This window comes from Vanacampus margaritifer, chromosome 18 (genome assembly GCF_051991255.1).
Source record: "Vanacampus margaritifer isolate UIUO_Vmar chromosome 18, RoL_Vmar_1.0, whole genome shotgun sequence".
NCBI classification, from domain to species: domain Eukaryota; kingdom Metazoa; phylum Chordata; class Actinopteri; order Syngnathiformes; family Syngnathidae; genus Vanacampus; species Vanacampus margaritifer.
In genome coordinates, this window is record NC_135449.1 from 11,993,349 (window position 1) to 12,005,502 (window position 12,154).

General features: G+C 37.6%; 1 protein-coding gene across 2 annotated transcripts in view; it reads left to right on the forward strand.

Moving 5' to 3' along the window:
• Window positions 1–12,154, forward strand: part of spata20 (spermatogenesis associated 20) — a 45,001-nt gene that overhangs the window by 20,639 nt on the left and 12,208 nt on the right. For both annotated transcript variants that reach the window (XR_013289262.1, XM_077551302.1), the window contains exon 15: window positions 1,312–1,392. Coding sequence is in view for 1 of the 2 variants with exons in the window: in XM_077551302.1 (XP_077407428.1) it covers window positions 1,312–1,392 (81 nt within the window). In the remaining variant the exon portion in view is untranslated. The remainder of the gene's footprint in view (window positions 1–1,311; window positions 1,393–12,154) is intronic.

The following is a 12,154-nucleotide window of genomic DNA, read 5'->3' on the forward strand; positions in this document are numbered from 1 at the left end:
AAAAAAATAATAATAATTACATCTCAGCTCCTGAAGCAGAAAGAAACATAATTCCCGTAGCATTTCAGAGCTTTCACCTTTTGCGTTCACACAAACTTAAGTTTATTATTATAAATCTTCAATATTTAAAAAACAACAACAAATAAATGTTGCATTTTTGGGTATATAACTCCATATATATTTACCTTCAACACTCGAGTGGTAATTATTCGTCGTCCATTCCTTTACAAAGCCATCAAAATTTTCAACATCCTCATTGTCTACAAACATATTTCTTAACAGTATGTCACTGTCAACTGGTTACACTGATTCAAATTCCTACCGTGCCGTCGTCAATCGCGTCATTTATTTCATAACTCCCGCCAATGTTTGTCAGCCATAAATGCTCAAATAAAATTCCAGGACATGCTACGTGGCCCACGTCAAACTCTTGTACATATTCTGATGCATTTCATCGGCTAAGACACCAAGAATTGGTCAAAACAAAACAAAATGACTTAACCGCTCTCCCGGCTTTAACAGTAGAAGCGTGGTCACGCGCTCCCGGCCTTAATGGGTTAAATAAGCTTAACTGTAATATCTCGGCAGTCAGTAATGACACACTATGCATGTTTAAAATAGATTAAATAAAAACCTCAACTTTCCAACGGTCCAAATCAGCGCTTCCCCCATTAGACCCCATTAGTTTTCAATGAAAAGCTGGTAGTAGCCGGCCTACCCATAATGCACCGTGCTGCCGAGATGCGCACTTCGCTTTTTATAAACCTGAAAACATTTGCTCCTGACTGAGCATCCACATATGCAACAATACTCAGTCGTATATTTTCTTTGCTTTGAGGGAACATCAACTTTTACCGGAGCTTAGTTGGGGACCATCTCTGCCTGTTCTAGCTTTCTTACGCTTCACAATTCACCAAAAATGGTGATGCTTTTCTGTTTGATCATTTGTTCGCCTGGCATCTTCTGTTAGGAGAAACAATTAAATCAGATTTTCCCTGACAAACTTTCGCCGAACAAACTTGAAGAGACTCTGGAGGGGGGGGACAAAAAAAAAAAAAATTGTAGCAAGTCTAGTTAACTTTCTCTCTGACATCTGTGACCTACGGAGGATGAGTGAGGGCTTCGGGGCAAGAGTAACGAGCTTAACGTGTGCGAAAGTCTGAGTGACAACACCTGCCTTCCTCGTTACTGCTACAAATACGACACTGACCTCCGTCACCTCATCCCCCTCTAACCTCCTCTCAGGTACCACCTTTCCCCTCTTATTTCACTCTAATCATGCTGTCTCATTTTTTCCCCCTTTCTGTTTAGATTGTGATCTGTGGCCAAAGAGATTCCCCAGATACAAAAGGTCTTTTAGAAGTGGTCAACTCGCTCTTCCTGCCACACAGGGTAAGTGTTGTAGCTGTACTGTAATTACTGTATGTGATATAGCATAATAGCAATTTAAATTACCCAGATGTATTGGTGGTTTACGCAAATAAAAATACCGTAAAATGGTCCCTTGAAAAAAAGTCTTACAATTATCAAGAAATATTTCGGTAAGAATTAACCCAGCAAGATCACAATGTAATGAAAACACACATTATGTAGTTAGATCTAGAGAGTTTTTATGGACTTTTTTTTTTTCCTTTGGACTATCTCCTTATTTCCCCTTTCTTCTCTCAGCTAATTGTTGTTTGGTTATTTTTAAATAAACCATTTTTTTCAGTGTGATTAACAAAGGCAAACACAAGCAGAAAAGTAAGTTTCTCCAAAATAAACACACATACAAAACAATAGGAAACATGCAGCAACAGCAAATCCCACAAAAGCAAATTAAAAGTTGGTATAACTTAACCATAGTCGTAATTAGATCAGCAAATTAAAAATATTTTATTCTCACTGCACAAAGACACTCGCACTCAACAGGGCTCTGAATGTAATAGAAGTGAGTTGTGTGTTATCAGACGTTAGCTTGCGGTTGCGTCAGGTCACTCCATTTCCCTGCGGGGAGAGAAAAGACCCAGAGTGAGCCAGATAGAGCCCTTATCAGCATGGATCAGTTATTAAGGGACATGCACTAGTTGGACTATCACACCCGGACCAGAGCCAGTCACATGCTGAGTGAGCCTTGTTACTGTCAACTTTATCAAGCTGGATTGTCTCCTAGAACACAACTGTTGAGTATTTTTTCCTTCAGAATGTGGGGGTCAATATATTTTATTGGATGTGTAGTCACTAGGGATAATCGATCAAACTTTTTTTTTCACACCGATACCAGTATGAGTAGTCACAGATACCGATACCAAGTACTGATACCACTAGTATTTAAAAATAAATAAATAATAATAATTGATAGATAATTTTAAAGAAATACCGATATATTCCAGTATATGTTTTCCTTGAAGTTGAATGATATTAATGGCATTTTCTGTTTTTCTAATTTCAAATTTCTAGTTCCTGATCGTTAAACGGCCATTTGCGAGTACTGATACCTTGAAATAACATCAGATACTGAGCAAATACCGATACCTGGGATCAGAACATGCCAACTTTAAAACCTGTAAAAAACTCAGTTTTGCTCTTCAATGTGTTTTAAAGTGGAAGACTAGTCTAAACATGACATTGTGATTAATATTACATTTGTGGAATATGAGTTATGAAGCAAAATCCAGTCGTTTTTATCCATTTCAGGGGGCGGCCATTTTGCCACTTGCTGTCCACTGAAGATGACATCAATGTTGCTCAGGCAACGACCAATCACAGCACACCTGTTTTCTGAAGATGAGCTGTGATATGTTAAGCAACATTGATGTCATCTTCAGTCAACAACAAGTGGCAAAATGGCCGCCCCCCTGAAATGGATAAAAGCAGCAGGATTGTGCTGCTTAGCTTATATTCCACAAACGCTATATTAACCAGAATACCATATTTCGATCAGTGGGGCTGTATACAATATATTGTCAAAAAAACATTTGGTGGTTGACTTCCCCTTTAATCCAAAATCCAAACATGGAGCCATGACCAGCGACTTCAAAACTGCTTATTTCGAGAGTTGTAAACGCTGATCAAACTGCATTTTTCCAGTGCAAACTGCTTGTACAATATTTGCAGTTAAAAAAAAAAGATTGTATCAGCAAGCATGTATGATACTATATATGTACGTCCAGATGTTGGGCGAGCTGCTGCGCACACACACACCCACGCACAAACAGATGATGAGATTCCGTCCTCAGTGGATTAGCACAACACACACTTAAAGATAAAGTGCACTTACAGGGATATCCCTGTACAGCAGCTGATGCAAATTAAATCATATATGCCAACAACATGTCCAATCTCGGACAAGTTTCTTATGAGGTCATTTAGAGGCTGACAGTATAAATGCAAAATTATATTTTGACCTCTGAAACCTTTTGGCTGGTGGAAAATGGAAAACATTTTGAAAAGATAATGGATATAATAAATATAATAAGTAATAGGGACAAGAGGAGGGGCATGACTAGGGTGGGAAAATATATGAAAGGGGATAACGGGATGAGATAAAGACTTGAAAGAGTTCTGTTTTACGTTACATTAGGAAGCTTTGAGCCGAGGAACATGCCTAATTTAAATCCAATTACTCCTTGCTTGTGTGCTGAATGAGCTATACCAAGCCCTGAGCACTTGTGCGCACACACACGCACAAATTCCTTCAGAATGTTATTTGCTCTTTGAATTCATAAGGAGGTCATGTAGAATTGTGTTCAGTTTAATCAAAAATGCAGCATCAAAAATATTGTTTGATTAATGCAACGTTCACATTTATGTTTTTTGGAATTGCTGAAACTGGAAATTGGAATCCAGTTAGATTAATTAAGATAATTTAGCCAATTATTACTTAAGTCATTTGTGTTCACTGACATCTCGCTTACTGGCTGACATTTTGTCCACCATTCTCCACTCCCACATTAAATAAACAAATGTGTTTCCCTGTGGTGAATAAGTAGCAAATAAAAAAAATAAAGTCAAATTGCATGTAGCAAGGTTCATAGTGGCCTAAAATGATAATATTAGCTTTCTTTGTACAAGCCCAATTCCCAAAAGTTGGGACACTTTGCAAATTGTGAATAAAAACTGAATGCAATTATGTGGAAGTGCCAGATTTCAATATTTTGCTCAGAATAGAACATAGATGACAGGTCAAAAGTTTAAACTGAGAAAATGTATAATTTTAAGGGAAAAATATGTTGATTGTAAATTTAATGGTGCCAACAAATCTCAGAAAAGTTGGGACAGGTAGCAATAAGAGGCTGGAAAAGTCAATTGTACTTATAAAAAAAACAGCTGAAAGACCAGTTACCACTAATGAGGTCCATTGGCAACTTGATTGGAGTATAAAAAGAGCTTCTCGGAGTGTCAGTGTCTCTCAGAAGCGAAGATGGGTAGAGAATCGCCAATTCCTCCAATGTTGCGCCGAAAGATAGTGGAGAAATATCAGAAAGGTGTTTACCAGCGAAAAATTGCAAAAAGGTTGAAGTAATCATCATCTACAGTGCATAACATCATCCAAAGATTCAGAGAATCTGGAACAATCTCAAGGCCGAAAAATCATACTGGATGCCCATGATCTCAAATGGCACCGCAAACAAGAATGCTTACTGTCAGGGAAATCACAGAAAGGGCTCAGCAATACTTCCAGAAAACATTGTGGGTATAAAATTATTCACAGAACATACATTACTCAATATATGATGAAGAAAATGGGACTCTCAGACTCCGACATTTGTCTCCAATGTTTACAAAACACTACAGACACTTATGTTCATGCTTTATGGTTATGTACTCCGGTTATGTATTTCTGGACTAAAGTCTTAGAAAAACTTTCCGCTATTTTGGACTGTAGGATACCTTTATCTCCAAACTTGTGTTTGCTAGGTGACCTAACAACTGACTTACCACATAAACAATTTCAATCTATACATGTAGCCCTTACTATCGCTAAAAAAACAATTCTTGTTAACTGGAAAAATAAACAAACTCTGAATATCGACCAATGGTCTAACCTCCTCATAAATCACATTTTAATGGAAAAAATATCTGCCTCCAAATATCAAAATTTATAGAAACATGGTCTACGTATATAGAATTTTTTAACCTAATTCTGGTTACTTAATTCTGCCTGTTAGCGAGAGCCACCACATCGTGATAACTAACATGGATGTTTCTGCATTTGGCAATTTATTATTATATTATATTATTAGTATGGGATTTTTTTTAATAGGTTTTAGGTGAACTGATGAATACACACACGCTCGCACGCACGCACACGCACATACACATACTCACCCACATACAAAAAAATATATATAAAAATTTTAATAAAAAATAAAAAAGGAGAGCAATGATGACATGTCAAATCGAATGAACAATACTGAGCTCTCCATAGAAAAGAAAAAAAAAAGAAAAGAAAAAAAACATTGTGGGTGAACTCAATCCACCGTGCCAGCCGCCGTTGCTAGATGAAACTACAGTACAAAGAAGAGAAGCCATTTCTAATGCAGACCAAGAAGCGCAGGCATTTCTCTGGGAATGGCTGGGAGTGAATGAGTTAAAAACCACTGGTCTAACTGAACGATTTAAGTCGACTATAGATGTCGCCATGATATTTTAGTACTGAGATTACATCAGAAAGCAACTGTTACTTCCCTTTAAAAAAAGAAAGAATCACTGCTTCTCTATCCTGATGCTCATTCACATTTTCTATTCACAATACCCTGAGGAAGGATGAATGGCTCGTCAAAAAAAAGCATGCAATAGCAATGGCCTTTAAGAGGAAAGATGGTCCTTACAGAGGGCACCTTTTAAACGCTGGAGGGAAACGTCAGGCTATCCCTAACAAGTCCATAGAGACTGAGAAAGGGTTGGACGGGTGATAATAAAGAAGGCGGCGAGAGGAAAGAACATGTAATGATGAGTCGAGGTAACAAACCTCGCCAGAGGCGAACTTGTACTCCAAAGAAAGCGAGCAGAAGCCGATTACAGCAATGTGCTCGCTCTCTGGGCGCCTTTATGACTTCTTAGCGCCCTCACAAGCACTTTCTGTCTTAATGCTGCTCCCGTCGCCATCCATCACAGTCACCTCAAGACTGGATGCGTGTGTGTTTATTTGTCTCCAAACATGATCTGCGCTCGGAATAGATTGGCGCGCTCTGCGGTAATAACCTGCTAAGCCCAATAACAAGTAAAACAGCTGGACACACGGTGATTGGCAGCCGTGAGAAAGGACCCAGATGGAGAGAAGCGGGACCTTTCAAGCTAAAACACTGAAATGCCTTCACGCTCATTTTTTCTCTGCAGATATTCGCCGTAAACTCCTGACATTTATCCTACTTTTCACTTCCGAGAATTGCTCATCTGAAATATTACATTTTCCTCTTATGTCCTCCGATGTCGTAATTCCTCGTCTCTGTGTAACCATAAACCTATGGGGGAGGTGTGTTCACGAATGTAATCCTCGCCGTGGTTGTATCGTGTCTGCCGCGCTCAACGCTCCACATTGCGTTTATCCCCATCGCCGCTCGGTAAATAAGACCCAACGCTCGACAGATAAGACGGCCTCGCGCACATACATTTACACCCCACAAGTTTACAGATGTCCGTCCGTGTTTCCATCATTCTATTTTTATACGCTGGGAGTGTTTTTTTAACGAAATACTGTAATCTCAGTTTTAGTGTCATAAGTTCAAACGGAGTGTTATTGTGAAGAAGGCTTTTCCAAAGGTATTATAGAAAAGAACAAAGGAACGCCCTACTTAGGGGTCACGCCATTTTGTAGTGGCGTCTGAATGTCCAGGGAACGGAAATGTAAGACACTCAAAATTACCCACAATGCACTCTGAAAAGTGGTGAACATCGACGTTCACTCAACCGAGTTGATATAGACCACAATGCATTGCGAGTATGAAAAAAAACATGGCGCGAGCGACAGCGCGGGAATCAAATCCGATGCATTAATATATACAGTGGTACCTTGGCTCACAAACTTAATTGGTTCCCACAGAGAGTATGTGAGCCGAAAAGTTCGTCTTCCAAACAAGTATTTCCCATAGGAAACCATTGAAATGAGAATAATCCGTTCCCAGGTCCCCATAAAACACAATTTTCTACTAAAAAAGCCTTAAAACTACACAAAATATACCTTATTTTATGTATAATAAATGTGCTATTGTAATTAAAGAAATGCACTGTACTGTATAATAAAGTGTTTTTATTTGCAAAACTTGCAACTTGCCTTTGTGATGGTATAGTAGTTGAAGGCTTGATGGAATGGAGTGGGAGGAGGAGGGAGGGAGGGAGTTACTGTTTGGAAGGTGAGTCCTCCGGTGTGGCTTCTCTTCTTTGTTTCTTAGGAGACTCTTTATCCTTGTTGCTGACTAAAAACCTCTTAATTGACACCTGTTGCTTTCTGAGTTGTAAGGTCTTACGAAAGTGAGGCATCACATTATCATTCATCATGTTGATGATTCTCATAGCCACAGTCTTTTCTGAATGGTACTGTTCGATAAAATTCTGCACATCACTCCACTTAGTTAACATGGTCTTGATGCTCTCACTTGATGCTGCAGCCATCTCCTCCTCCTCGTCCTCACATGACAACTCCTGAATGGCTTCCTTCTGCTTGTCCTCTTGAAGGCGAATCAAATCCTCTGTGTTGAGGACCTCATTATGAACTTCCAGGTTGCCTCTTGATGATATCCGAGTGAAGTTGCCGTGCTTTCTCGGCGATAATACCCGGGACGCTAAGTCACACAAACGCACACCTCGTTCGTGTTTTTCGATGATCTCCTTCTGCTCGACCGTAAATTTCTTTAATGTCTTCTTAGGCTTAACACTAGCCTGTGGTGGGATCTTTTTCGGTCCCATGATAGCAAAAGTACACTCCAAAATGGTCCAAAATGTCTACCAAACACAAACCACGTCCGCACTCAAAGACGAACTGGGACGCCGTGAGCGTGCGTCAGCTTCTCGTGATTTCTCGTGTCGCGTGATTTGGTTCGTCCGCCGAAAACTAGTTCGTCAGCTGAGACTATATGCTCGCGAATTTAATGTTCGTGAGGCGAAAAGTCCGTGAGCTGAAGTGTTCGTGAGCCGAGGTACCACTGTACTACGAAAATAATTAATTTTGTTTTAGTTTAAAATATTTACAACAAAGGAAAAAAAAATATTTTATTGTAACCATATTTCTATAAGGTTAGCATTTCTTCCCACTTTGTTAAGAGTATGAAAAATTTGAAGAAAAGATTGTACAATTAATTGTAAATTTACATACAATTTGAAATATAAAATGTGCGATTAATTTGCGATTAATTGTGAGTTAATTATGGAAGTCATGCGCTTAATTATTAATTAATTAATTAATTATTGATTACAAAATTTCATTGATTGACACCTAGTGTCCACTCAGCGAATGTGTAAATCTGAGTGTATTTTCTATCTCTGTATGTGCTCTGTGATTATCTGGCAATTTCGCCAAAGATCAAATGGGTTCGGCTCCAGCTGTAATTACCCGACCTGATTCAAAGCCACACAGCGAAATTAAGTTCGAAAGTAAAGGGCATATCTTGGTATTGCTTCTCAGGTTGGGTCGTGGGGTTGTTATGGGCCTGTATTTGTCCCTTGTGATGATATTGTTGTCATTTGTTATGCGGTTGATATTGACCTGGATTTATCACTCTTAGGTCCTGTATAGGTTCAATATTTGTCACTCTTATTTTGTCATATTTTGCCTTTATTCTGTCACAATAGAATGTAACATGGTCTTAGTTGGAGTTAATTAGTGTCACTTTTGTCAGCACATTGAAGTTTCTTCAGCAACAGTTTTCATGGGTCCACTCAGTGAGATCATTTCATTAGTCAGATGCGACGAGAAGATCTACAGCATGAGTAAAAATCCATAAATAAACGGTGTGACATTTAAAGCCACAGAGTTCAAAGTGTGGCATGAAAGTAATGGCTTATAGTCCAGAAAATCCGGATAACTCAGGCATGAGCTTTTTCTTTTTCTTTTTTTTTCTAAGGAGAGCTCAGTATTGTTCATTCGATTTGACATCATCATTGCTCTCCTTTTAAAAAAAAAATAATAATAATGTTTTTTTTCTCATTTTTTTTCTTTTTTTTTTAAATATATATACATATACACACACATATATGTATATATGTATGTATATATATATATATATATATGTGTGTGTATATGTATATATATATATATATATATATATATATATATATATATATATATATATATATACACTTTTTTTTTTGTATGTGGGTGAGAATGTGTATGTGCGTGTGTGTGTGTGTGTGCGTGCGTGCGTGCGTGCGTGCGAGCGTGTGTGTATTCATCAGTTCACCTAAAGCCCATTAAAAAAAATCCCATACTAATAATATAATATAATAATAAATTGCCAAATGCAGAATGCATGAGCTGATTACTGGTTGGACGGTTTAACGTGGTTTTAGAAAGTCTTCAGTAACACACAATCCTTATTTATTTTATTTTTTTTAAGGATTTATTTTCAGTTTTTGCCATTTAAGTGTTGATAAAACTGTTCTCCTCAATTCAGTATTTAAAGAAATGGGTCTTGACATCCTTAATGAAACAGGAAGTTGACACAAACAGATGTTTTGCTCATTTTATTAGCAGGTCAGACTAAAGTTGGCTTAAGTCAAGCCACTTAAGTCGTAGTTGTTGAAGTGTCCGTCGTGTTCATAGTGTCGATGACGTCTTTATAAAACCTTCCCCCGTCAATATTCGTTTACAACGTTCGCACATCAGCTTGGCTCTCCCAACAAATTTCTACTTGACATGACTTTTATGACTCTACTAAAGGAGCATTTGCTTTCATCACGAACACAGCACGAGCCGGTGAAATATGTCGCAGGCGCCAGCGACTGATTGAGGGACTCGGTCATTAATTCCGCTCAGACAGCGAGGTGTCTCACAACTCACTGCAGACCGTCGGTGATTTAGCGGAGAGGCTCCAGTGGATGGAGACTTGTCAACTGGTGAAAACTGATGCCAACGTGACACAGGACGCAACCTGCCTCTGGAACACGTCCGCACACCCTCAAAGCGGATTGCTTTTTCTTTTGGCATTCAGGGGATGTACGTGATGTTTTTTCGGTGATGTGCTTTGTCGTTTACCTCAGCAGTCAGATGCAATAAGAACGGTAGGGCTAAGGTATCGATTCTAATTTTCATAATCAATCGATTTTTATTCACAAGTTTCGATTCAATTTCGATTTTTTTCCCGATTCGATTCACTTCACTTCAATCAGATATTAATTATGGAACATCGTTTTTTCTTAAATATCAAGGACATGATAAAAACTCCACAAACATTAAAGGAGGCAGTAACTGTTCGAAAGATTTAGTTTATTAATGAATGTAACACGTTAAAATTACTTACATGTTACACATTCACATCAGCAAAGGTGAGATGAAAATATTTTCATAATTCTAATTCAATAGTTGGAAAATAACACTTTAAAAAAAGGAAAATTGATTTGATATCGATTATTAGATTTTTTTATCAACCCAACCCAGCCCTAAAAAAACAGCAGAGGCCCCAGAATTGAACCCTGTGGAACACCATACGTTCTGCAATACGTGAATTCATATTACACATATTCATCCGACCACTTTCTTTTTTTGCTAAACATATTTTGTTTAAAGAGACTACAATAATTAAGAAATCACGACGTACCATCACAACAACCACAAGTCGACTACTGAGCACACCACATTCCCTGCAGCACAGATAGGCTCAATGACTCAACACAAAAATAATCCGTAATTGGAGAATATTTACTGTTGGGAAGCTAAAATTGGGAGGATTTGGACAGTTATCAAAACGGTTAATTGATTATCAAAAATAATCGATTAATTTGAAAATCAATCAGTTGTTGATAAATGATTGCACCTCTACAAAAAAAATGCTGTTAATTTTTGTCAGATGTGATGGTGGTCTAATATATTAGATAATAGGGGTGTTAAAAAAAATATTTAGTGATATATAGTGATATTACAGTGCACAATTCTCGTATTAATTCAATATGTGGCTGAATTGATGTTCAATTTTTAATGGAAATATTCAACAAAATGTCTTACTTAAGGTTATAAAAAATAAAAAAAAATATTTTTTTATAAACCCAACAAATTTATTTAAGTTTCATTTTTTCAAAACTAATGTGTACTGATTCAAAATCATTTTAAACATAAACTTCATCCATGGTAGGGTGGTAGCTATTGTAAACATGTCTTGTAAACCGGCCAGCTAGCATTTTGCCACTTATGCAAAATTACAAATCTCAAAAACATTTGTATGTAACAGAACATAAAAACAACAGCTTTTAATAATCCAGAAGACAACTCAATTTCACGATTTAGCAAGTTTTCAACGATTTGATTTTTTAAATGCCGATTTATTGAATTAATTTCATTCATTGCCCAGCCCTGTTTAGGATTAGGGTTCACACATTAAGCCTTAAATTTTTTTTAATTATTATTTTTTTTATTTCAATGCTATTCAAACATGAAACAAATTGCAACCTGTTTGTTAAATACAGTGGCTCACAGTTTATAAGCCTGAAGTTTCAGATAAATAAATACATTTTCATACAAATCTTACAGTGTACATGTACAAGTTTACTGATCAGCATTTTGTAAATTTGAGTTAAAAAAAAAATCCCAATAATCGATTTATAGATCCGTATCGGGATTAATCGGTATCAAATCGAATCGTGACCTATGAATCGTGATACGGATCAAATAGCCAGGTATTAGGCAATTCACACCCCTATAAGTTAAGCACTTTAACTCACCAAGGGGAGCATAAATAGCTACTGCAGTCAATAATGTGTACTGCCTACTTCTCATTGTTGTGCTTTTTTTTAAATATATTTTTTTATCACCGTTACGGTTTAAAAAACAAAACAGACGTACATGTGAATGGAGCTGCTAGTAAAGTGGATGTCAAGGGATGACAGATGATGTATGCAGCGCATGTGGTCCTGCAAGCACTAACTCCCACCATCACCAGCTTTTCCAAGCTGTCCAAGTGTGAATGCATGCGTGTGTCTGTCCTGGGGCTGCAGTCCAGATGCCTGCTTGTTATGATGACTGGGC